The following is a 27311-nucleotide window of genomic DNA, read 5'->3' on the forward strand; positions in this document are numbered from 1 at the left end:
GAAGCCTCTTTGTTGACAAAAAAAAAAAAAAAAAAATCAGATAATAGAAATCTTGAACAAGCTTTAGCAAAAAGAAGCACTTTCTAGAAAGATACCTGGGCGTCTCTACACAGGGATGTGGCTGAGACTTGGAGGAAAGTCAGCTGGAATTGGGGACGAGAGCACCTGCAGGCCACTGTCCCTGGCTCCTGTCCACACTGCATTCTTCTCTCTCCATCAGCCAGCTGCACTATTTTCCCGGTTCACATGGTTGACAGTGGCCACCCCCCAAAAGCTCCTGGATTTGCTCGCTCTCAGCCCAATTTCCAAAATTCCCAGTGACGAGCCCAGAGTGGCTGGGTCGATGCCCATCCTCGGAACAAAAGCTGTGATCAGGGAGAGAAGTGGCCCGGTGGGAACATCTTAGCTGCATAAAAACCACTTCCGTAGCAGATTTTAAACAGGTATTTCTTTTAAGAACCCAGTGGAAACCCATTCGGAAGGAAATAAAAGGGAAGGTATCCTTGGCTTCTGGGTTGTTCCTTTACTCCTCCCTCAGCCAGTAACTTTAGTGTGCGTATCGCCCTCTCTCAGGAGACATGCCTAGTCTTCAGGAAATGAAAATTACCCCCCCAACATACACACACACACACACACACACACACACACACACACGAAACAAATTCAGGGTTGTGGGCTTAACAACTTCATTTATTGATTTGTTTAGGTTTCTCGGGAGAAACAGCCAGAGAAGCCTCCTCTGATTCCCAGATGACGTAGAGCTCCCCTCTCATGGCATGCCCACAGTTGTAACTATTTGCTTAACCTTTTCCTTTTTCTCTTTCCCTAGACTGAAAAATGCATATAAGCCGAGTTCGTGATAGCTTTATCGGTGGCTGGATCTTTAGCGTCTAAAACAGTGCCTGCACATAGTGTTAGGTGATCAATAAATATGGAATGAATGAATGGATGTTAGGGTATCCACCTGACTGCCAAGTTCCCGGATGAAAGCATTACCCCAAAGGCTCCTGGTAGCCCCACCAATTTGGCTACCGATAACCATAATAACACTACTTTAATAGTCTGATTCCTTCCTTTCTCTCTCTCTCTCCCCCTGTTTCCTTAATTTATTATCAAGACAGAATAATAATTCTCTGTAATTCACTTGTTTCTCAGATCTTCCCTGTCTTCTCCATTCCCACCACATGCAAGTGGACTTTCTTGCCTTACCCATGGGTCATGAAGAGTCTTCAACTCTGGTCCTGTCTCCCCCATCCATGTTAGCATGAAATTAGTCATCCTGAAATCTCAATGTTCCCATATCCCTCTGCTGCTCCAAGCATGCCCATACCGCCTCCTTGTACAGGATGAAGTCCACACCCTCCGTCCCCACACTTCACGCCCTCTGTCCTTGAATCCTCACCTCCTCTTCACTGTCATCTCTTACCAGTCCACGCTAGGATCTCTTTCCTTGAGCAAGCTGGTATTCTGGGGGACACTCCATAAATTGCGAGGCTCCATGCAAAATGGCAGCGCAGAGCCCTTTGCTCGAAAATGATGAAAATGTCAGGTGGTGACAGTACGGTGTTAGGCCGAGCTCAGGGCCCTGTGGAGTGTGGGACTCTGGCAGCATAGGTCATATGCTCACTGAGCGGGGGCCCCCAGTCAGGATGCACCATGTTTATCCCACATTCGAGTTTGTATACGTGTTCGGAATTCCCTTGGCCAAGAATGCCCTGTGTCAACCATCCATCCCCACATGATTCTCCCTTGAACATGTAAAGGTCCAGTTCTATCCCTGGTAGCCTTCTGTGAATATTTATTCTTGCATCACCTGTGGCCCAAGGCTTTATTTATCTGACTCAAGTGCATGGGTCTTCTCTTTCCCCACTAGACTATTCATGCTTTAAATTACCGTGTCTCGTCTTCCGGGTCTACGGATGCTTCGGTAAATACCAAGGAACTGTTAGATACTTTTGGAGAGACTGAACTGGTGGATAGATGAATGAATCCTAAGGATTTGTCTGGCTATTCGATTTCACATTTCCAACCACAGGGTCACTTGGGGACCCTGCATTTCTGACTTCTTAGAACCTGTCCTGCCTTGTGGTCTTGCCAGCCCTTCCCTGTACTTGGAACCTAATGCTAAGAACTATACAAGAAATATTGAGATCTCATGGGGAAGACTCTAGGGATTAAGAGAAAACTCCGAGGTCTGAGCTTGGAGACGTGCAAAGACCCTGGTCAAAAATGAAGCCAAGGGTCATGAAATGTGAGCGCCCCAAGGAAGCTCTGTGATCATCAGCTCATCTTTCTTGCTTTATGAAGGAAGAAACTAAAGCTTGGAGGTGAAGGGTCTTGACCAAGGTCACATAGTTATGTAGTGGGAGGAATAGGGCCTGGTCCGCTGAACTCTTGTGAGACTTGGAGGGGACATCACACTGATTTATTGCAGTGGACAGGACGTTGGGTGACCTTCTAATCACTAGCCCTAGGTATTTTGTATGCAAAGCAGAAGCTGACTACAAATGCAGGCTATTTTTAAAATACAACTCATTTTGCTTTTCTGTGAATTTCTGGATTTCGGCATCTGTCCTCCAATATACGAATTATTTAAAGGATTTACATTTATACACAGGGCATGTCATATATGGAGAACATAGGAAAAGTATAGAGTGGTAAGACAAGCAGCAATCATGGGGTCTGATGGAATGATTGCTCCTTAGTTACTGAGGGGTGCTGGTTGCTAGGCAGAGTCCAGAAGATTCTAATAGTAGCCAGGAGTCCATTGTAAGAAGGAGCCGCAGAGCCGTGAGGGCCCACCACCATCTGCTGATGTAAAAGGAGGCTTCCCTCTGCGGCTGTTGCTAAGGGATCTGGGCTTGGTCCTCAGCTGGGATCGGGAACTTTCCTGCGCTCTCAAGCCTTCATTGTCCTGCAGGGAAGGTTCAAAGGCCCAAGATGGTGTGGGGGCCCGGTGTGGGGACCCAGGGTTCTCTTGGTGCAGAGACACCATAATCCACCCCTCACTCCTTCCTCCTGAATAGAATCACTCCCATCTATTCCTAAGCAATATCTCTTAGGAGGTTTGAGACTTTTTTAGATGGAAATCATAAAAATAACATTTAATTTGGAAGGGATTTAAGGATGATCCAATCCAATGGTTTTTCAAACTCTGCTCCACGGAGCTGTGACATTTCATGAGAGGTTCAGCTTTTATCGTTTGCCCCTGTGCTATTTTTCTTTTTCCCTTCCATGTAAGATTTCAGCTTAAAAAAGGTTTTGGGTTGTTTTGGGGTTTTTTTTGTTTGTTTGTTTTTAATGTTTGAGAGCACCTAATTCTCCTTCAGTCCGTCCTTCCCTTCCTGGGTAAGGAGGCTGGGACCCAAAGAGGTGGATTCCTTTGTGTTATTACTTTGAAGTAGTGTTGGAAGGAGTCCTTAAGTCCACTCAGCAAAATTGGGAGAGTTCTTTTCACCTTCCTGCATAGTCGAGGCAGAGCCATTTCTAGGCGGACTAGAAATCGTGGCACATTGGAAGAAAGAGAGGACGATGATTCTGTGGACGGTGAATATATGGTCGGTCCAGTGAGTACACGTCTTTTGTTTATCATGCACTGTTTTGGGGTAATTTTAGAATGATTTCGCCCCTCCAAGGCAGTTGACTTACTAGCTATAGAATAAACAGAAGTTATTTCATGACTTAAGAATCTTATTAGAGCATGCATTCTGTTGATCCTTTTCAAAATACCACTGTGTTTAGAGGCTTGCAGAGCGGGTAACAAGTGGGCTGCACGGAGACCAGAGGCCAAGGGAAAATGGCTTAAGAAAAAAAATGAAGGATTCTGTAGGAACAGACAGTTGAGTGGAAGGCATGTAGGACAGAAACTCCATCAAATATGAATAATATGATGGCCTTCAGAAGGCAGCGTGTATCCACAGCAGGATGGGAGAAGTAACAAGTAAGAATGATGGTCTTAGCAATGATTTCTTGAGATGGACCAAATCCAATGATGATTGGACCAATGATGATTTCTTAAGACGAACCAAATCCAAGGTTAACACACCGGTCCCAGCCTTTGTGGTTCTTTGGATAATAACAATTTCTTTGGCCCATGGAGTATTCTAGATGGAAGTTAATATAAATAAGAAGTAACAATTGCCAAAGAGTTGAGAAACACCAAGATAACTCGTGTTGTTGTTTGGAGAACAGTAATGTTGCTGGAAGCACTGACAAGTCTCCTCCACCCAATGGAGGAGAAAGCAGCTGTTTTCCACCTTGAGTGAAAGTAAGAGAGATTTCCGGGTCTCGGTGGGACCTGCCAGCTTTGCCAACGCAGCCCACACTGAAGCCTGGGTGGGTAGTAACCCTGTTTATTAGAGGAGGAAACATAGCTCAATCATTCTGGTCCCTAATTTTTTGCTTCTAAATTATCTAAACAGTTGAGCAAATAGATTCATTCTGAAATTCTTACAGCACATCTTTCATATGAAAACGCTTTCGTTTCTTTGCTTTTTTTTTTTTTTTTCACTTTCCTCTTTCTCCCTTCCTTTCCTCCCCCCTTCCTTAGAATCACCTGCATGTTGAACCTAGGGAGACACATAGCCCATGAAATGGCCAAAAGCATAGCATTATAAATCCAGAGTTTCTGCCAGGACACTTGGCCTCTAATTTCCCTCTTGGGGCAGAACCTGGTGTGACTTGATTTAACACCTCTCTCTTTTCTGTTAAATACACATGAATTAATAGTCTTCACTGGAATAGATACTTACATACACATACACACAAATACTCTCACAGTAAAAAAAAAGAAAAAAAGAAAAGAAAGAAAGAAAAAGAAAAGAAACCTGTTTTCCTACCATCATTTCTTTTTTTACTTCCTCTCTCTACCTTTCTTCCATCCTTGCTTTCTCTTCTGTCTGCTTCTCTTTGTGCCAGAAATCCTCGGTGCATTCAGAATTGATCCGTACTCCGATTACCCCTACCTGTTGCATGTTAAACATGTATATGAATACCTGTTGCTACTATCTTAATGTAATATGTTGGCCTTTGTTACTGATGTGGGTAGAAGCTACTTCCCACTTTATGGGCTCTTAAAACCTTGGATTCTGAAGGCTTGGTTTGAGGGATCTAAACTAGGATTGTGTAACTGGGAGGTTCAAAGTATCCCGACTTAGACTCCCACACCCTATAAAGTGGATATTTAATAAGTCAGATAAACCCAGCCTGCCACCAAACAAAACAAAAATATTGAGGTCAGAATGCAAAGAATGAGTAGAAACATACAAGGTTATGTGAGTCTATGTTATATGACAAACATGGTATCTAAAATCCATTTGCTATAGGAATTATGTTATAATAACTAGTTAACAATTCGAAAAAGTAATTAGAACCTTTCCTAATACTGTATACTAAAATGGGATGCATTGCAAAGTTAAATGCAAAACCAAACCCAGAAAAATGTAGGAACATTTAAGTGAATATATAATCTGGGTATGGAGATCTAAGTTTATACCAAAGATAGAATTCATAAGTTTTTTTTTTAAAGGATTGCTATAGAAATGTTAAATGCCAAAATCGTCACAAACAAGATTGAATGGCAAACTAAAACCAGGGGAAATTTACAACATAGAGGACTATATTTAACGTGTTTTAAATATAAATAGCTCTCCCAAATCTATAAGGGGAAAAAAAAAAGGAAACATTTGCAAAGAATGTTACCAGGCAATTCACATAAGAAAAGATATGAATAGTCAACAAATCTATGAAAACATGTTTGACTAGTTCAGAAATGTAATGGGATACCATTATTACTTATCACATTAGCAAAGCTTTTTTTTTCTTCTGTGATAATATCATCCGTTGTTAATAAGGGTGCTGACCAAGAAGAAGAGGTTATAAAACAACCAAAAGTGATTATTTGGGGTTTTAGGGATTGCAAGGAACCAAACTCAAGAGTGTGCTCCAAATCGTGAGCAGGGAGTAGGCTTATAAAGGCAAAACCCACAAGGTTACATAACTTGTTTTGAAGGAATTGTGATTGGTGCTGACAGAGTTAAACTGACTATTGGCTATTCAGCGACCAGATGCTACATTATCTCTGTTCCAGTCCAAAGTAGAAGGATGTGTTCCAGGAGGTGGCGGAGGTGCAATTGACAAGTTGCAATTGACAAAAGTCAAAAGTGCACAGTGTTCCAAAAATTGAGACAGGAGATGTGCCCGAGCCTCCTTCCTCAATGTCCTCCCTGCCCTGTTCCGAAAGACTCTCTTAGTTTTGCTTACTACGCTTTGGAATTTTCTTTCACAAGGGTGTAGAGAAATGGGGGCCCTCCAATAGTTCTAGTAGGAATCCGAAATAATCTATCCTTTCTGGAGAAAAGAACATGAAATGTACAATAAAAGGGGATTAAATAGATATTGAAACATGGTGAAATACTATGTAGCCATTAAAAATGAGAATCTATACGTGCATACCCCCACAAAAAGTAACCATTTATTGCCAGTGAAAAAGCAAAATGCAAAGTATAAAACCATGGTCTCATGTTTTGCACGTTGTATTTACTTGTCTCTATTTCTCAAACCTACTTTTTCCTCAGAATTTCCTGGAAGGTTTGTTAAAATAGATTTCTAATATATCCTAGACCTGCTGACCTATAATCTTCAGGAAAGGGTCCAAAGAAGTACTTGGGTTTTTTTAGTATGTAAGTGACTCTTAATATCAGGGAAATTGGGGAAATTGGGATCAATCTAGTCTCTTCTTCTAGATCAATTCTAGACTCTTCTCCTAATCAGAGACTTATGTTGACACTGAGATCCAGAGAGATTCTGGGACCTTTCTAGAGTAACTACTGTGTAGTAGCAGAATGGGGTCTTGAATTGAATGTGCTAGATTTCAGATGAATGGTCCCTTTCTAGAACACCAAGCTTATTTAGACTCATGTTCTTAAATGCTATTGCCAGCAACCTATTACTTTAGTCAGACAGGTAAGAAAACTTCTCCTCAACTCCATTGTTTCTCATTCAGTAACGATCTTTCTTTGTTGACGGCAAATGGAAAGTTTTCTATTTCCACCGTTCCCTAGCAATATGACATTTTCAAACAGTAGCACAAAACTCTTTAAATAGAAAAGATCCATTTCTACTCTATCGTGACTCAGTAACAGCCACAGGATTCTTCTCAAACTTTCCTAAAAATGTCATCTTTGGGCTGGACTCAAGAGGAACATTTCAGCCAAGGAGACACATTTTCCACTCTGTCAGGAATGAACGAGCATGGGGTTGGAACATGAAGTGTTTTGCAATCCTCAGAAAAGCAATACTTCTCATCAAAACCATGGCAACAGCTCCGTGTGATGCCGTCAGATCTTGGGATCATTCAGGAGCCTCATCCTAATCAGAGACTCAGCGGGGCCCATCACCTGTGTCGGGTAGGATAGTCACCCGGCTTCCTGTTGGCTCCAGAGAGACAATGATGTCCTACGTGACTGTTGCTATGGAGACACTTCGGGCAGTGCTGTTGAGCAGAGAGTCCCTTATGTTGAGCTACCTAGGTGGCAGATAGCATGAGGTGTATGCCTCATGTTATAGGGGCTCCTCCTTCATTTGGAAGGAACCCCGCCAAATGGGGGAAATACATTAAAACATAAGGTAGAACATGGATCCCTTTGGAATTTGTACCCCTGAGTCCAAAGTCACGGGTGTGAAATGCGCTTCCTTCACTTCGTAACTTTATGGCTTTGGAGGAGTTATTGGTGCCCTCTGGGCCTTACAAGCTGCAACACGAGATAATAATTTGTAGTCCTATAGGATTAGCAGGAGGTTTCGATGAGATGATTTCTAGAAAAGCTTCCGTTCCAGACACTGGCCCTTTCTAGTTCCCGCAATGCCAGAACTGATCTGTGAGGAATTAATGACTTCATTTCTTCTGTTCACTCCTGCCATTCCCACCTCGCTCGGCGAAAGACGGAATCCCTCATATCTTCAGTGCCCTCTATACAAGATTCCTCCAGATTCCTCTTTCCCGATTTGCACCACCTGGAGCCCTGGTCTGGCCATCGTTTAGGCAGCATGACTTTTTAAAGTTACATGTCATTGTTCCCACTGAAAATGGTTCCCCATTCTCCTCCAGATTCTGTAACCAGAACCAAACAGGTGGGCTTTCTCCTGAAGTTGCCATCATCGATTTAACCCAGAAAGGCATTTGACAGCCTTGTATGGTTTAGGAAGTGGTTAACTCATTACCTCCACCCCAACAACCCTGTGCGATTGGTTCTTACGATGTATCAGTGATAGCAATATTGCTATCTACACATGAGAAGGCTACAGTGACTTGTCTAAGGTCACACGGCATGGTGGAGTCAAAGTTAGGTCTCTGTGTTCCATTCCCAACTCCTTGCTCCCTCATCTTCCTGTCCTGGGCACAGGTGAGTGACATGTTCTGGTTGCAACCAGATGGTGTGTAAAGCTATTCTAGCTCCCATTCTTAAATCAGGTGCCCAGTCCCAGCTGCATATAGGCAACAATTCCTGGTCCTGTGCTACACTTGATCCAGAAGTTTCTATGTATTTAATCATCATCAGACAGGAGGCTGTTGCTCTAACTGGATAGTGTTCACACTTTACAAAATAGTAAAGGAACCTATTTTCTTTTGGGGAGGTAGGTGTTTGGGGTGGTGCTAGAATGTGCTACTCTGGTCCTGAAGTTTATTTGGGGGGCAAAGACAGGTTAGGGTAGTCAGAAAATATTTATTTAAAAAGTATAATAGAAGATTCTTTGTACCAGACCTAAAAGTCTAGCATTATGTCTACAATAACTTAGTGTAGTCCTGGGGACAAGAATAGCCAGAGAGATGAAGAAATCAGAATCAAGAGTCCAGGACTTCTCAGGAAAGAAGGAACTTGAGTGCAAATATATGACTCCCAATTCTGACAAGGGCCAAAAGAATGAAAAAAAAAAATTGCTTCGGTTGTGAAAGTTACGAAAGATTGACACCCAAATGCCAGAACCGTAAGAGAACATACTGAGGTGACAAAGACATCAAGAACTTCCTTCCCTTCACCCATCAAAGAGAACCATATGGCCTCCAAGGAACTGAAGAGAGGACTTGATGAATACCTGTAACTTGTAGGTGGTTAGAAGTGGGAGTGGGGGGTGGGGGAGGCTCGTGCCAAAAAGCAACCCTCTGCTTAGAGTATTTTTAGCTACGGTGGATCGGTGGAGGTTTGCCAAGAGCTCTGGGGACATGAAAGGCTCCAGCCAGCTTGAAAGCAGGGAGGGAGGGACTGCCCAGGGAAGCACACAGAGGCAGTTCAGGAAGGAGGCCAGTGCTGGCCGAGGACAGCTGTGCCCACAGGGAAAGCCTGCTTCACCAAGCACAAAGTTTTTGCCCAAAGGGTCAGGACTCCCTGACATGCAGCTGGGAGCAGCCACACAAATGGAGGTGGTCTTTCAGCTCCCATCTCCAGCATCAGAGCTCTGCCAAACCTGGAGAAGAAGCCACCCAGGGACGAGTTAGTTCCATTGCCAGGGTCCTCCTGGCCTTGGCCCTCTGGCTGTTCTCTGTAGGCTTGGAGCACTGACCTGGCAGCCAGGCCTCCAGCTTTGGTGGAAAGCCGGATTACAGGGTGATAAGAGTGGCCAGGCAATGGGCCGAGGGCAACCTGCCACCCTTCACTAGTGAGAAGAAAATCAGAACAACCTTTCAGGAGAGCTGTTTGACTTACAGACCACAAACTTTCAAATTTGAGACGTCCAGAACCCAAACAATTCGCTTCTAGGAGTGTATCCTAAAGTCATATTGAAGCTGTGGCTCTAGATTGACTACAGGGTGTCCACTGTTGCAACATACTAGAAACAAAGTAAATATTTAACAGTAGGCATTCGGTTCGATAACGTACAGAATAACCAAAAAAATGGAAGATGCAGCTACCAAAATAGTGTCTTTGGAAGGGTATTAAGTGATATGGAAACATACCTGTGATGTGTTACTCATAAAAATCAGTTAAGGAAGGAAGGATTTTTTTTTTTTTTAAAGATTTTATTTATTTATGTGACAGAGAGACAGCCAGCGAGAGAGGGAACACAGCCGGGGGAGTGGGAGAGGAAGAACACAGCCGGGGGAGTGGGAGAGGAAGAAGCAGGCTCATAGCGGAGGAGCCCGATGTGGGACTCGATCCCGGTACGCCGGGATCACGCCCTGAGCCGAAGGCAGACGCTTTAACGACTGCGCTACCCAGGCGCCCCAGGAAGGAAGGATTTATAATGTGATCTCACATAAACATCTAAGAGAAAGGACCTCGAGGACATGAATCAGACATGGATAATAGTTAGGTCTAGTTCAGGAGTATTTTTTTTTTTTCCGGAAACTTTTTCTCTATTTTGCATTGTGTCTACATGGAGTACATATTGATTTTGCTTTCCAGTCTTTTATCGCTTTGTATTATGTTCTAAGAGAACCGTTCAGCTCGTCTCCTTGCTTAGTAATTCATGTTTGACTACATTCGTTCCAATATTCAGCCACCCGTTTGAGTTTATCTTGATGGACTATATCCTCATTCAACGTTTGCTTTACTTACGTAATTTAATTTTGCGCTTGCAAAACACCCACAATATAAAATGTACCATCTTAAGTGTTTTTAAGTGTCCAGTTCAGTGGCATTAGGCATATTGACATTGTCGTGCAACCATCACCACCATCCGTCTCCAGAACTCTCTTTATCTTGCAAAACTGAAACTTCATCCCTATTGCCCAGTCATTACCAGTGTCTTCCTTCCCCCCACACCATCACCTGGAAAGCACCATTCTATGTTCTGCCTTTGTGGATTTGACAACTCTGGGTACTTCACACAGTATCTGTCTTTGCATGACTGGCTTGTTTCTCTCAGCATAATGTCCTCGAGTTCCATCCGTACTATGGCAGGTGCCAGAACGTCCTCCCTTTTGAAGGCTGACTTATACTCTAGTATATGTGTATACAACACATTGTCCATTCATCTGTTGATGGATGCTTGGGTCACGTCCATTCTTTGGTTATCACGAATAATGCTGCTATGAACGTGAGTGTACAAGCACCTCTTCAGTTTCCTGCTTTTGCTTCTTTGGAGTATGTACTCAGAACCAGGATTGCTGGATCATATGGTAATTCTATTTTGAATTTTTTGAGGAGCCGCCATATTGTTTTCCATAGGGGTTGCACCGTTTTATATTCCTACCAGCAGCGCACAAGGATTCCAGTTTCTCCACGGCCTTGCCAACTCTTCTTCCTTCCTTCCTTCCTTCCTTTCTTTCTTTCTTTCTTTCTTTCTTTCTTTCTTTCTTTCTTTCTTTCTTTCTTTCTTTCATTGTAGCCATCCTAATGGATGTGAGGTGGTGATTATTTTTCCCGCCCCTCCCCCAGTTTATTTTATTTTATTTTATTTTATTTTATTTTATTTTATTTTATTTTATTTTATTTTATTTTAAAGATTTTATTTATTCATTTGAAAGAGAGAGAGAGAGCACCAGCAGGGGGAGAGGTAGAGGGAGAAGCAGAGGCCCCACTAAGTTGGGAGCCGGATATGGGGCTCAACCCCAGGACCTGGAGATCATGACTTGAACCAAAGGCAGATGCTTAACCATCTGAGTCACCCAGACACCACTTTTATGTCTAATTAATGAAGATTCTCGTGTCTGAGAAAGGTCTGTTTTCATTTGTTCATACTGTCACCTTAAGTATATGTTCCTTTGTTATATGTTTAGAGTCTTTTGTAGTGCTGACATTCCTCCCAGGTTAGGTGATTCTTAATCGTACCCTCACCTTGTGCCCTTTCTGGAAAGTTGTTAGACTGCCTGAAGCACCGATGAGCACAGCGTGGTAGGGAAGCATACGTTGCTGACACATGTGCTTTGATCCGATTTGAGGGACTGGGGGAGAAGCACAGAATGTCCAGTAGCTGGTTTCAGGCAACGAAGTGTTATTGACCCTCTTGGGTATTGCCAACAATCCAGAGTCCACCCCTGTGTCTCCCCAGGTGCCATATTTGCTGCTCCTACCTGGAGACTGATGGTTCCATCCCGTTACCGATGCCTGGTCCAGTGTGGGGGGGAGTACAGGACATGGTAGAGACTGACCTTTTCCTTGTGTACCCTATCGAACAGCCCTGTGAGAGGGAGCTTTACACCCCCTTGTGCTCCTGGGCAAGGAGGATGCTTGGCAAGGCCTCCTGTCACTCACTTCCATATGTCTTACAATGCACTGTTCTAATCCAATCCCATATTCTGTTCATCTCTCAAAGATTATTTAAAATTTCAGTCCACTGAGGAATCCCCTTTGTCTTTTCCAGGGCAGGTATGGATTTTTAAAGCTATCATTCTGTTAATTCTAGGAATTAGGAACCATGTACTACTTTTGCTGCTAAAAAAGAGAAAAGGATAGAAAGCATAAGTTAGTACAAATTAGAATTTAGCACCTAGAAACAGATTATAGCTGATATCAGCACTTTAGTAAATGACAAAGGTGATATTACAAATCAGTGGACAAAGGGAAAGTCTTTAATTAAAGTTTCAGATATATATAGTTTGCCAACTCTTTGGAATAAATTTAAATTATAGGCTAGCCTCAAACCGTACACCAGATTCCACCTGTGGGGATATCATAATCAAAGGCAAGATGTGGAAACGCATTTGGTTAGGTGTTGGGCTCAGGCGGAAACAGACGAAACTGGAGGAGAGAGTTTGGAGAGTTTGTGTGGGGAATAGTGCTTGTGGAGAAGATCTCAGACGCCAGAATCAGGAGCCACTGAAGATTACCGCACAGAGTAATCATACAAAAATAGGTTTCAGGGAAATTAGTCTGATAAGATGTGCAAGGTGCCCTGTAAGGAGAGAACCTGCTAGAAAAGATGTGAGATGATCAAGTCTAGATCAGAATTGATGGTGCTTAACTTCTGGACATCCCAGAGACTTCCTAAAATCTGAAAGAAGTCACAGGCCAGTCCACAAAAACAGGCATATATACGCACGTTGCATACAATTTCAGGGACTTCACAAAGCTCCGAAGACCAGCTTGTTCTTTGGGGAAAAATTTTATTCCAAAGGAAGAGTGGTACTTAGAGAAGGCAAAATAAAGTAGGAAAAAACCAAAAAGGAGTACTCAGGAAAAATTGTGTTTATCTCACCAGCTAGGAAGTTATGGCTTTGAGAGTGGTAACCACCTGTCCTAGTCACCAGTTATACTGATAACAAGCAATGTCTCTCCCATAGCGGGCCATCAGGTACTTATTGAAAGGTTGAAGGAATGTGATGAATTTTGCCTTTGATCTTTTTAACGTGAAAATCGGCAAATGATTAAAAAGGGGCGAGTATGGGAATGAGCGATGTCAAATAGCACAGTGATTTCTCCACATTCCATACCCAAAACTAATTATGAGCCACACTAATTATGTCCTTTACCAGCTCCTTTTAATGTTAGTTTTTCTTGATTGGTGAAGTCATTTTTATTCCTATTTTCATTTTATCTTTCCTTTTCTCCGATAACATACCCCTCTGTCTTGGGAATTCTGATAAAAGTTTTCATGGCCACTTCTTTGGAGACAGCATCCCAAATCAGCCCTGACCCCTGAGCCTTTCTCCAGCTCCATTTTTCAAATCGCATATCAGGAACATTGTTTATCATTTACTGGGACTCCTAAAATTCAGACTGTTTAAAATTAAACTAATCATTTTTCCCCAGACTTCTTCGTCACATCATTATAACTGAACTCTAATGCATGCTCTCAAAACCCTGGGTTTTCACATTTCTGGATTAGTGGGACTTAAATTTTGGAGGCCTTGGGCCCCTTTGGGAATCTAGCAAGGGCTATGGACCCACTCCCAAGAAAAAGTACGTAAGTGCAGACATAGTTACTGATAACATCAGAGAGTTCGTAAATCTTCTACAGCATAAAGATCCCAGACTAACAAGCCCCTTTGATAGTAACACATATTTCTCTCCTTTTTATCAGCAAATTCTTCCAGTTCTTCTTGTCAAAATCTTTTTCTTTTTTTTTTTTCCTTCTCATTTCCCTTACTACGGCCTTTATCCAGCTCAATCTAAGTCAAAATAGCTTGATGTCCAGAGCACCGGAACAGCCTTCAGAAGGGCTGATTCCAACCACAGGATGTCTCTTGAAATTGTTCCCATTTGTTGCACTAAGATCTATGGTATTGAAATACAACATCAAGGAGGATTCTTGTTTACTAGCAGTGTGACATGTAGAAGATGGAGGTTATTTGATAGAGAACGTGAAAGACAACTCATTGCAATCGTCCTCTGGGTCTGGAGTTCTTAAGGGGACAAGTTCGTAATGCCACTTATTTAGTCATATAACACTATTCAGGTTTATATTTCTTCTTGTATTAATTTTGAGAAGCTGTAGATTTCAAAAAGTTTTTCTATTTTATCCAAAAGTTGTCAAGTATATTGGCACAAAATTGTTAATGATATTCTCCTAAAATCCTTTTTAATCCCTAATATCCTGTTAGGTCTGCAGTTATAACCCATCTTTTCATTCTTGATATTGGTAAAATTTATTCTCTCTCTTTTTTTATTTGATCAGTCTAGGTAGGAATCTGTCAATTTAGTTGGTCTTTGTAAAGAACCACCTTTTGGCTCAGTGAATTTTCTCTGCTACTTGTCTGCTTTCTATTTTGAAGACTTCTGCTCTAATGGTATTCTCTTCTGTCTACTCACCTTGGGCATACTTCTGTTTCAGCTTATTAGATAGAATCTTAGGTCATTGATTTTAAATTTTCCCTCTTGTCTGGGGGCCGCTGGGTGGCTCAGTCGGTTGGTTAAGCGTCGTCGGACTCTTGATTTCAGCTCAGGTCATGATCTCAGGGTCCTGGGATTGAGCCCCTGCTGAGCAGGGAGCCTGCTTCTCCCTCTGCCCCTCCCCCCCCTTTGCTTGCTCTCTCACTCAAATAAATAAGTCAATGTAAAAAAATCTATATTTTGTCTGAAGTTTCCCTCTAAGCACTGCGTTAGCTGTATCACATAATCGTAGTATTGTATATGCATTACCAGGCAATTAAAAATGATTCTAATTTCCCTTGCGATTTCTTCTTTGACCTACAAATTATTTAGAAGTGTATTGCCAAATAGTTTCCCAAATAGCGTATTACGTTTGATTTCTGATTAATTCCAATGTGATCAGAGACCATACTGTATAGGAGTTTAATCTTTTTTTAAAACAGTGTATTGAAACTTATTTTATGTCCTAGTATATGTTGGTGAATGTAGTAAATGAACCTTTAAAGAATGGTAAATGTTAAGTTATTGAACACTGTGCCCTGTAAATATCAGTTAAATCAAGATGGCGGATAATCGTTCAAATCCCAATGTCATCAGTGATTTTTCTTTTAAATCTAGTTCTATCAAATGTTGACAGAGGAATCATAAAATCTCCTACTATGATTTTGAAATTGTCTGTTTATCCCTCTTATTCTGCCAGTTTTTGTTTCATTTGCTTGAGGATTTTATTAGATGCCTATCCACTTACAATTGCCAGGTCTTTTATAATTATGAAATGTCCCTTCTTTATCTCCGATAATACGTTTTGGCTTGAAGTCTCTTTTATCTGATATTGTAGAGCCAATTTCTTATGTTTATTGTTTGTATGCTATGTTTTTCCCCATCTATTGTCTTTCCACCAACCTGGGTCTTTATATATGAAGTATCTATATAGAGACAGCATATAATTGCATATTGAATTTTTATTCCTTCTGATAATCTTTGCCTTTTAATTTGAGGGTTTAGACCATTAAAATTTAATGTCATTATTAATGTCCTTGGACTTCTGCCATTTTAATGTTTATTTTCTGTTTATCCCTCTCCTTTTTGTTTCTGTAGTCCCTACTTTTCACATTCTTTTGGATTCTTTGAATATTTTTTTGTATTCCATTTTAATTTATTGGTGTTTTTTAAGCTATTCCTCTTTGTATTTTTTTTTTTTTTTGAAGTAGGCTCCAAGCCCAACACAGGGCTTGAACTCACAACCCTGAGATCAAGAGTCGGACACTTATCTGACTGAGCCACCCAGGGGCCCCTCCTCTTTGTATTTTTATTAGTTGCTCTTCATTAATCTTTTGCAGTTTACCTGTAGTTAATATTATACCATTACATGTAAAGTGTCGAAATCTTGCAGTCATAAAGGGCCTTTCATGTTGTAGTTGTAATCTCTATTACATCTATGTGCCTTAGGACCATCACAAGACAATATTATAATTTTTCTCTAAACAGTTACGTACGTTCTTTTAAAACTTAAGAAGAAAAATATTTTTAATATTTACCAAAACAGTTACAAATTCTGATATTCTCTAGTCATTCCCAAATATCCGGTTTTCTTTCTGCTCTCATTTCCATTCAGCCTGAAGATTTCCTTAAGCATTTCTTGTAGTAAAATCTACTGGCAACAAATTATCTTACTTTCTCTTTACCTGAAAGCATCTTTATCTTATCTTCGTATCTAGAGGACATTTCTTTCTTTTTTTTTTTTTTAAGATTTTATTTATTTATTTGACAGAGATAGAGACAGCCAGTGAGAGAGGGAACACAAGCAGGGGGAGTGGGAGAGGGAGAAGCAGGCTCATAGCGGAGGAGCCTGATATGGGTCTCGATCCCATAACGCCGGGATCACGCCCTGAGCCGAAGGCAGACGCTTAACCGCTGTGCCACCCAGGCGCCCCCTAGAGGACATTTCTTATTTGGTGTTGACTTTTGTTCTGTGTTTTGCATTTTGCTTCTGTTTTATCTTCTGGCTTCCATACTTTCTGGATGAGAACCAGTGTTTCCCTTTATATAATGTGTTGCTTTTCCCTGGATACTTTCAGGGTTTTCTCTATCTTTGGGTTAGTCGTTGGATGATGATGTATCTGAGCGTGGTTTTCTGTGAATATGTCTGGTTTGGGGTTTGTTGACCTTTTGGAATCTGTGAATTTATGTCCTTCACAAAATTTGGAAGTTTGAGACTATTATTTATTTCTCCGTTCTGTTTCTGGGACTCTAATTAGCTGATTTAGACTTTTTGATATTGTGGCACAGGTCCATGAGGTTATCTGTGTGTCCATTTTTTCCGTCGTTTTCCTCTCTTCTTAATTTTGATCTATCTTCAATTTTACTGAGTCATTCCCTCTAGTATGTATTCTTTTTTTTTTTTTTTTTTAAGCAGGCTTCATGCCCAGCATGGAGCCCAACATGGGGCTCAAACTGACAACTGTGAGATCAATACCTGAACCATGATCAAGTCGGACCCTCAACCAATTGAGCCACCCAGGCACCCCTGATATTTATTCTTTCATTAAGCTCATTCATGGATTTTTTATTTCAGATACTCTACCATTAAGTTTTAGTTTTTTATGGCTTCTCTTTATGTGTCTATTTTGCTGCTGATATTTCCTGTCATTCCATTTATTTCAAGCATGTTTTCTTTTACTTCATTGAACATAGTTGAAAATAACTACTTTAGGGGCGCCTGGGTAGCTCAGTTGGTTTAGTATCTGACTCTTGATTTTGGCTCAAATCATGATCTCAGGGTTGTGAGATTGAGCCTCGTATGGAGCCTTCATAAGATTCTCTCTTTTCCTTACCCCTGCCCCACCGGCCTCTAAAAAAAAAAAAAAGAAGAAGAAGAAGAAGAAGAAAAGAAAGAAAATAACTACTTTAAAGTACTAGTGTGATAATTCCAACATCTGGGACATCTCAAGGCTAGCATCAGTTAGTTGTCTTTTCTGTTTAAAATGGATTGCATTTTCCTGGTTCTTCATGGTTCTTTGTGTGAAGTGTAATTTTGGATTGTATCCTAGAATTCTGTCTCGTGTTACATAAACTCTGAATTCTTTTACAATCCTGCTGGTTTTGTTTTGTTTTTTTTGTTTTGTTTGAGCACACAATCCAGGGGGATTCAAACGTTAAGTCCTTTTTTGCCTACGTGCACAGAGGTTCAAGTTTCAGTTTAATTTTCAACCTTTGCTGCGCTGCTTTCAGTCCGCCCCACGGAAACACCATTAAGGGGTCAACCTGAAACTTGTGAGGGTTCATATGCATAGTTTGGGGATCCCTTCCTTCTCCAGCTCTCTCCCCTACGTGAGGTCCTCTTCAATCTATGGTTTTTTAGATTGAACCACAACTCAGCTGTGGTTGTCCAGGCACCTTGTTCTGATTTCTCTGCACAGAAAGATGGGCATGTTTTCTATTAGAGTTTTACTTGACACTTTATGACTCCAGGTCACCCTCAGTTTCTCCCAAATAGGAAATGCACCCCCATGCAAGTCACTTCTCCAAGTTTCAACTCCCCTCTACCAGCTGCCTGATTTTGTTTGCTTCAGAATCCTCGGGTAGTTATTTCTCATAGTTTGTTCAGAGTTCAAAAGTTTACGGCTTTTATTAGTGTGAGGGCCGTTCTGAAGGAGGGCTTAAATAACAAGCTCTCGTATCATTTTCATTTGTTTGGGCTTCTTTATTGTCCAGTCCTAACTTGGAGTAGAGTGAGGCCAGGGTGAAGCACAGTCCAGCAACCAAAAGTAGTTAAAAGCAATTCAACAATATTGATCTCTCAAAGAAGAAGATTGATGAGGGTCCAATTCAAAACCATGGCAGCATTTTAAAAAATTATCTTTCTCCATTACTCTTTCAGTATTGTGACTGCATTTGCTCTGATGCCTCACTCTGAGACCCTAAATCAACTTGAAAGTCAGCCCACATTGTCTCCTTATTTTTGCTCCTCTTCTCTCCATTCTAATTTTCTCTTCTTTAAAGGCAGTTCTCTCGTTCTCTCTTTTCATTATAAGTTGATTAGACCAATCCCTCTTTTTGCAAATGTTTGCTCCTTCTATCCTAATTCTGAGCAATTTAAACGCCAGAGCCAAGAGGGTAAACTTAGAATCTCCCTGAGAGGGATGCCTGGGTGGCTCAGTCAGTTGAGCGTCCAGCTCTTTATTAGGTTATGGTCTCAAGGTTGTGAGATCAAGCCCTGCATCAGGCTCAGCGCTCTGCGGGAAGTCTGCTTGGGATTCTCCCCTTCTCCCTCTGCCCCTCCCCCAACTCAGATGTGTGCTCTCTCACCCTCTCTCTCTCAAATAAACTAATTAATTAAAAAAAAGAAGAAGAATCTCCTTGAGGAAATGGAATATCCATGAGGGAGAGGCTAAGTGTCCAAAGAATTTTTAGGGGGAGAATAGAGAGGGAGTAGGAGAAAATCATGAATGCTACACTCATTATTTTAAATATAGTTTTTTAAAACTATTTACATGTGTATATGGTACATATAATCTATTTGTGCTATGGATAGCAACAAAGTTTTATATAATATAAAGTTGGAACAATTTACAGTGTTTTAACTTTTCTAAGCAAAACCTGACTCCCATAGTCCATCTTTGAAATTCCAAATGGGTCCCAGATGCTCATAACACCCCTGCTTATTGATGAATTACTTTGTCCCATTCACTCTGCTAAGCGACTTACATACATTGTTTATCGAACTTCATAGCAGCAGCTCAAGGTAGTCATCGTTCCCATTCACACATGAGGGAACCAGGGGTCGGAGAGGTTAAGCAACTGGCCCAGGGTCACCCACCTTTTGAAAGGGCTAGAGGTGAGATTTGAAGCCACATGGGCATCAAAGCCTATTGCTTTCTTCATTCTCTCTCCCTTTTGAAAGTGCAGGCAAACTCCCACCGGAATCGGCTGATGTTTATCTCCAAAGTGGATAATAGGGAGATGGGGAGCATTCCAGTTCCAACTTGTCACAGACTTCCTGCAAATCCCTGCAGCCCCCTCAGGGTCTCTGCTCTTTTCTTTCGCCACGTCTGCAGCAGAAATACAAACGTACTTCACGCAAAAGTTCAGAACTGTTCTAAAAATAAAATGAGGGGAGCCTGGATGGCTCAGTCCCTCAAGAGTCCGACTCTTGATTTTGGCTCAAGTCGTGATCGCACCGGTCTTGCGATCAAGCCCCATGTCGGGCTCCACATTGAGTGTGGAGCCTGCTTGAGATTCTTTCTCCTTCGCCCTCTGCCCCTCCCCACCTTGTGTGAGTACCCGCTCTCTCTAAATAGATACCCAAATAAATAAAATATTTTAAAAAATAAGAATAAAATGAGAAAGGCTGGGCAAAAATTCTAATGTAAAAATAAACAACTATAATCCTATGCAGCCCAACTTACAGACTAACACTCTCTTTTCTAAGTTTTGCAGTTACGGCTTCAGCAGAGGAGGACCCAGGAACAGCTGGCTAACCGAGGCATAACACCACGTGAGTAGCTGAGTCTCTTGTTCACCCGTCTGTTACCGGGGGACCATGCGATGTAGGAGCTGGAAAGCACGTCCAAGGTCATTGAGCCTAAGCCTGTGGATGGGTCTCCCCCAGGATCCTAGTAGACTCCATGTCCGCAGGAACCCCAGACCTTGGATTCTTTGCCCCAGAATCTTCTCACCTGCAAGGTCTTCCCTTTCATGACATAGGTTGTAGCTAAAATGCCAACTGGTGGGTTTGTTTTTAGAGGAAACACAATTCACTGTGGGCACTCCTCACCCTTCTCTTACTTTTAGGATGTCATCCCTGTTCTTTCCAGAATCATCAATCACATGTCAATCCTCTTACCTCCTCGGTTTCCATTCTGTTTGGGGTACTTGAGTCCACAATTAATTGAATATTGTCAAGTGCTTCCTTTCTGGAACACTGGGAACCAATGCCTTTCTGGCATCAATGGTATAATATTGAATTACTGGCCAAAATTTGAGTCAAAGAAGAAGGATTATCGTATCTTTTAGTACACAGATTTAAAATTTCCTACCAAGTTAGTAAGTCAAACGCTTGATTATCCGTAGGAACAGAAGGAAGGAAACCCTGAACAAAGGAAGTCACAGTTCAAGCTCCTTTAGGTCATACTTTTTCACTTTCTTCCCCAAAAAGATTTAGAAATCAAAACTCATAATGACGCTTACAGAAATCTAGATGCGTCATGACTATTACTTCAGGGTCCAGCATGTAACAAGCAGACAGTTTGGCCCGGATCAGATGTCCTGCGGTTAGTAATAATATTGGAGCCCCGTGACCCAAGGTCTAAAGTTTTAAGTATAGTCGGTGCCCCAGAGTCAGAACAGAACTGAGAATGTTTCAAGCCTTTTCCTTTATCATTCAAAAATAGCTCTTGTTCCTGGCTGAGCCCTCCAACCAGTAAACAGCAGGTGACCTTACAGAACCACTCAGCATGCAATTTAAAGGCTGCCTACACAGTATGTACGATGGAGATAAGAGCTCATAGGATCTCGTCTGGGTGGCCTGCTTCGTCTCAGCCCACTAGTGCGGGTGCTAAAAACACAGGCGAGAGCAAAGGTCTGCCGACTTCCGGTCAGATAAGAACATTGTCACTCAAGACCAGTCTTTTTTGGAATACTGTTACTCACGTGCAGAATCTGACCTGATTAAGCGTCATCTAGAAGAATTGTTCACTGAGTGGAAGAGTGTAGCTCCCCCAGGAGCCTCTCAGGGGGCTACAGCCTGTGCCCACACCCTCCAATCTAAGAGGAGCCCCTCTAGTTGGGTAGTATTAAAACAATCTATTCTCCCACTGGGGTTTCTTTTCCTTGATTCTAGAAAGGCACGCGGAGTAGAGAGACTCAGTCCTCAGTCAGCCCAGCTGTTGACAAAACAGCCTGACCTAAGCTTGACTCGTGTGCCTAGATACTCTGAACCGGGGTCTTGCAGCTGGCATTTGGCTGAGAAGAAACTCTTTTTTCCCCCCTTTTCTTTCTTTTTTTGAGGCTTATGGGGTTAAATCTCTGAGAATCCATAAAAACACCTAGGAAAGATAGGAATGAACCCTAGGATACATTTTAAAATAACACCTCTATGTGTGTTTTGTTAAATTCAATGTCCGTTTGTGGAGGAGGGTTGGAGGAGGGGGAGATACGATATTTTGTTCTCCGGGATTTCCAGAATCAAAGAAGATACCTATTAACGAAATCCTGCTTGACAGAAATTTTGCATCCTTAGTCCTTTGAACCATTCAGATACTTACTGGGGGGAAAAAAAAAGTCCTATGAGAATGAAATGATTTTTTCTCTTTTTAATTCGGCAAAATGATAAAGGTTAATTAAATGTCATCCATTTTCCCTAGTCTTCAGCCAGCTCCTCTCAACGAGGCTTCCTGAGGGTGTAGATTGTGCTGTGGAAAAACATGGAAGCTGCAGCAGGAGCACAAGGCACGCCCAGCCCGGGCAGACCTCATCTCCTTAGCTCTTCTCAGGAAGTTAGACCCAAGACAGAGCTTTCAGCTGCTGAGAGGTTGGGGGCGGAGATGGTCACTTGTCAATCCCATCCGAGATTAAACATGCCGTCTAAATGCAGTGCAGAGCGCCTCAGGGTTCATGTGATCAGGAGAAGGAAAGCAGACCAGCAGACTCAGGGTCCTATCGATTCAATCAAATTCAACAAATTTTGTTATGAACCAGACCATATGGAGGGTAGCGTGCTGGGCCCCGTAGAGACAACAATGAGTGAAACAGTCCCTCGAATGGACTCGAAATTTTAGGGGAAGAGATGATAGGAAACACACAGAAGTATAATTCAAGGGGGAAATTTTACATAATTATGAATACAATCTCACTTTATCCATAAAATTTGAAATAACTGCAATCCGCCCCCCCAATTTTAAAGCTTATCATACATCGGCTCAATTGAAAGCTGATGGCCAAGCGAACTATTCGTCGTCCCTATGTTATTATTACATAGCATCACTGTTTTATAACCAGTCCACCGAAACACCTGCTATCCTTTGGCAGAATTCCTCCTGAGTTTTACATTAGATTAAATCTCAAAGGCATTGCCACTCCCGTTGTAGCCGAGCTGGGGCTAGAACCTACGTGGGACTGGTCCCTGCATAGAGCTCTTGTCTCAAATATTCCAAAGGAATCACTTGGACTTTAAAAACACGTCCTTAGGTTTCCCTCAAGCATTTTGTGGCCAAAAAATTCCGTTGGAATCTGGGGAAATTAAAACTATACGTAGGTGGAAATGCCAAGGAAAACCCTGTGGTTTTAACAAAATGGCGTCAGGTTTTCCGTCATCATCTATGCCCAGCCATGACCAAGAATGAAGGAGAAGTTCTGCTGCATTAGCCTTGTAGCAGATCTTACTTCACTTGTACATGAAATTGATGATGAAAGTATAAGGTTTCTCTCCCTCCTGACTCCGATGAACCGAACCATGTGTAAATTTCAGTTGACTAGTGGAACTAGTCCCAATGGATTGAATTTACCTCCTGCCTTCTTCTTGGTCATGTATCCTGCAGGTTTTGACGTTACTGATGAGAAACAAATAGTCCATCACAATCAGGGACAAATTCTCCTTCATAACCCCTCTTAATCATTTCTCTTCGGCATTTACTTATTTCTCACTTTTGTCCATTATGGGTCTGGGGTTCTTCCCCTTCAGGTGCTTTGAATGAACCTAAAGTCATTGTTCCTTGAATTTAGTCAAGAAGGGCAGAGTTCTGAGGCCAGCACAGAGGCCCTAGAACAGCTTTCAATTGCAGAAAGAGTTTTTTCACACTGGGAGCACGGGCCCCAGCCAGATTCTAGGATTGTTTTCACATTTATAACACCATTGTAGAATTCCCATCGTCTAGATAGTCATGAAATCACGGTGAGATACCCTCTCGTAATTAGCTCAGAAATATTACTTTAAGAATTTATTGTTTAGACTTGTCTCCAGAATCCCACCTCTGAATCTCTAAATGGAGATTTCAGATTGCCTCGTCTACCACCACCAGCCGGGATTCAAAGGGAGCACTTCCCTGCCCCTCCCTGGTGGGGTCAAGGCTGCAAAAGGCATCTACGTTCTCTGTTTTCTCATGGCTTTGGGACAGAGCCAACCTCCTTCCCTGTTGACCTATGGGGCTAGGATCTGTTCACCATTTCTCATGCAGGTTTTTCTCCACTACAATTCTTTTCCTTAGGCATCCCTCTTCTGATGGCGGGGGGTGGGGTGGATCTAAGACTACACCACTTTATTCCAGCCCCTTGGGAAGCCACGGTGCAGAGGGATGATCAGCTCTCCGGAGTAGGTGCAACGAATAATCACAGCGGTTCAGTGGTGTTTTGACCATCTGCTGTGAGGAACGCCCTGGGGAACCCACAGGAGTCAGACGGGACTTCTGTTTCAGATGCTTACTGTCTGGAAGGGGCCCCAGATCACCCCTGCTCGGTTGTTCCGAGTAGCGATACTGGACAGCATCACACAAGTGCACGGGAGTGAGTCTACTCCCTCTTTCCCTCTCCTCCCTCTGCTAGTAAAGTGGGGCTAATCTGTAAGAACCCAGGGCAGAGAGGCGGGAACAGATAGCTTATAGTCCTGGAATAAGGGAACAAGAGAACTGCAGTAGACCGGAGCCCCAGACAGGCTGCGGCATCTCCACGGAAACTTCCAGAAAGCCGCCGCTGGCCAGAATGAACCATCCGGGCAGCTTGGGTCCATGATCTGATCAGTGTTAATGAATTGAAAGCTACGATGAGCTGTCTATGAACGGTGCCACCTTATTTGTTTTGCAGACTAATCCCAGCCACAGCAAAGCCTTGGTAAACCCCCGAGTTCTCTGTGGTACCTGTACTGAATAGCACCAAGAATGACCGGGCACACCCCTCTACCCACACCACATGCAGCTTCATGATAGTTTCGAGAAGTCGACTATGCAAAGTCTGTCCTTCTCTTCTCTGTGCATCCGTCTGACTTGGCTTCTTCCTCAGCACCCTAGCGCACAACTGTTGGCTGTTTGAGCAGCACACGGCACGAGGGTCTTAATCTGTCTGCCTCCTCCCTCCCTGTCTAACATCTCAAGTTCAGAGACAGGCCAAGGCACTCTGGATTTCCATGGCGAGCCCACTGTACAGGTGTTTGAGGAGACAAAGCAAGGACAGAGCCAAGATGGCTAGTTCCCAAACTCTTAGTCACCCAAGACGACTTCCATTATTCTCCATGCTGCCACGGGTCCTATGTTGGAAATTGCCTTGTCTTCCCCCCCGCCAAAGAACCCCACATTCATGAATTATGAATCCATATGTCTGTTTTTGATTAATTAATGGCATTTACACTGACCAGCCCGTGCATTTTGGTGAGACAGCCATCACAAAACACGCTGTTACGATCCTAGGCAGCAACAATGAAAAGGGACCGTTCCATTAGCCTAATCAGCCTTTCTCCAGGCACACAGACCTTCTTCCTTCAGCTCTTTGAAATGCTGAAAATCAGTCCTAGAAATTCATTTCTCTCTTTTGGAACTCCCGGGTTCCGAAGGACCCTAGATCAGGACGCATGCGCCCGGAGGGCTGCAGAGCAGTGGTTCTCAAACTTGGACATCAGGATCGGCAAGGAAGGCATGTTCCAACATAAATCCCCGGGACCCAGTTGTGGAGGGTCCAGTTGTGGGGGTCTGGGTGGGGCCCAAGCCTTGGCATTTCTGACAAGCTTCCAGGTGAGGCTGAAGGTACCGGTCCGGGGGCCACACATTGAGAACCACTGTGCCTGATGCGAACCCAGGACACCAGCCCTGTGATTCTGTATTTCCGTCTTTATCTGGAATACTGAAGGAGCTGGGTTCTGTCCTGCAAGCCTGGGAGGGTGTGACCCCGTGAGAGCAGGCAGGCACGGCCCTGCCTCTGTTGTCCAAGTTGCTGCCAACAGCAGTCCACCCCCCCCCACCCCCCCGCCACCCAGCCTGTGCTGGAGAGTCGGCTGTCCCCTTCACTGATGCCTCAGTGGCCCCAGGGCCCATGTTCTCCTTTTCCCGGGCTCCTGTTGGAGGCATGAAGTTAAGGTCCAGAGCAGGGGACTGCAGGAGGCCTGTTCTTTCCTTGGGATCTTTTTCTGAGCTCTCGTAAGCAAATGTTTATACACACAGCTGACCCAAATTAGCTGGAGCTGCGGGACCGAAATAGGAATAGGGCCGTAACTAAACTCTGAGGCGAGAACACGAATTCCCTTGTGAGAAGTGATTAATCTTTCTCCAGGGGGGAACGAGTTAGATGTGTGGCTGACTGAATTTACAACCATATTTTAATTTGAAATCACATCGACTTTTTTTTTTTCATTTAGAAATCCGAATTCCTTTTCCATCTTAAATGTCAACGTCCCCAAAAAACAAAATTTTGCCATTTGATACTGGGCTGGCGGCAAGAGGTCCTTTGTGTATTTTCCAAAAAGCCAACTTGGGGGGTGCATTGTGGCTTTCGCTGGCCCTCAGGGGAGCTGGCTAAAACCCACATTCTCTGGAGTCATGGAAAAAGCAAATGTCAATCACAGAGCCATGGCATGATAGTTCTCCGTGGGGTGACCCCAAGCCAGCACCCCATATAACATCCCTTAAGCCCCGAGGAGATGAGTGTGTGGTGAAATGCAGTGTGTGGACCTCTTTGGCTTTCTTCCCAAGTCCTTGCCAAATGGACATAGCGTCTCCCACTGTGTCTCTGTGATAGAAGGTTCCAGAAGACCTTTGTCCTCCTGGCATCAGAGACCTGGACTGTGCGAATTATTTCACAAGTTATTAACACCAAGAAGTGTTGAATTACAGCTCTCCAACACTAAGATACAGGAAATTCACTGTTTTCTTTGAACAAGAAGCCCTGCTAATAGGAACTGAAGAGCCTCAGGGGGCAAGAGAACCAGATAAATTCCTCCTAATTCCTAAACCCAATTAAAACCAATTGAGTTTGGAATGTAAGTGATATCACAGGACAGATTCATACTGCTCCCTTAGGGCTGCTGCTTAAGGAAAAGGATGTGTGAATGCTTTTTAACCACTTAATACAACCACACAAAGATCATTTCCTTTCTGGAGTACGTATGTGATTAGGCCAACACCAACACGTAATCCCGAATTAGATGACCACCAGACTGTAGGACAGAGGCGGAGACCTATCCTTTCAGATCGTCCAGATTCCCCAGGGCCCCCTGGACCTCGAGCAGACTTGTAGGATCTGGTTGCCTGGGGATTCAGGAGTTCCAGAGCACCATCAGTATAAATTGCAACTGCGATCAAATGCAGGAAAAGACAAGCCTCCTTACAAGGAATGGCGACCAGACCCAAATCTAGAAAATGCACAAGCAATGCATTAGAACAGTACGTTTCTCCAGAGGACTTCCCGGAGCTACTGAGCGGGGACGAGTGGAGGGTGTGTGGGGAGGAGGGGGCATTGGAAATGCCAGATTTTGCAGAGAAGCCCGTTTTAAGAGTGAAAGCAGCAAAGAGAAACGTGTTCGATCAATGGGAAATGTGATAGTCAAGCAGCATGTGCCATTATTTTTCCTGTAAGAAGGGCAGCCCC

The 27311-nt window shown here is 43.0% G+C and overlaps 1 protein-coding gene across 5 annotated transcripts in view; it reads left to right on the top strand.

The window, feature by feature from the left end:
* MYOCD (myocardin) overlaps positions 1–27311 on the top strand; it is a 96798-nt gene that overhangs the window by 18680 nt on the left and 50807 nt on the right. For 2 of the 5 annotated variants that reach the window (XM_087867626.1, XM_087867627.1), the window contains exons 2-3: positions 20179–20244; positions 24543–24569. Coding sequence is in view for 2 of the 5 variants with exons in the window: in XM_087867625.1 (XP_087723751.1) it covers positions 20179–20244 (66 nt within the window). In the remaining 3 variants the exon portion in view is untranslated. Of the gene's footprint in view, positions 1–20178; positions 20245–24542; positions 24570–24603; positions 24688–27311 lie in introns of those variants that run through there. The other 3 variants (XM_087867625.1, XM_087867628.1, XM_045797187.2) reach the window with 3 other exon arrangements.

The sequence above is a fragment of the Ursus americanus genome, chromosome 14, assembly GCF_024610735.1.
Source record: "Ursus americanus isolate L20-20 chromosome 14, mUrsAme1.1.p, whole genome shotgun sequence".
NCBI lineage: Eukaryota > Metazoa > Chordata > Mammalia > Carnivora > Ursidae > Ursus > Ursus americanus.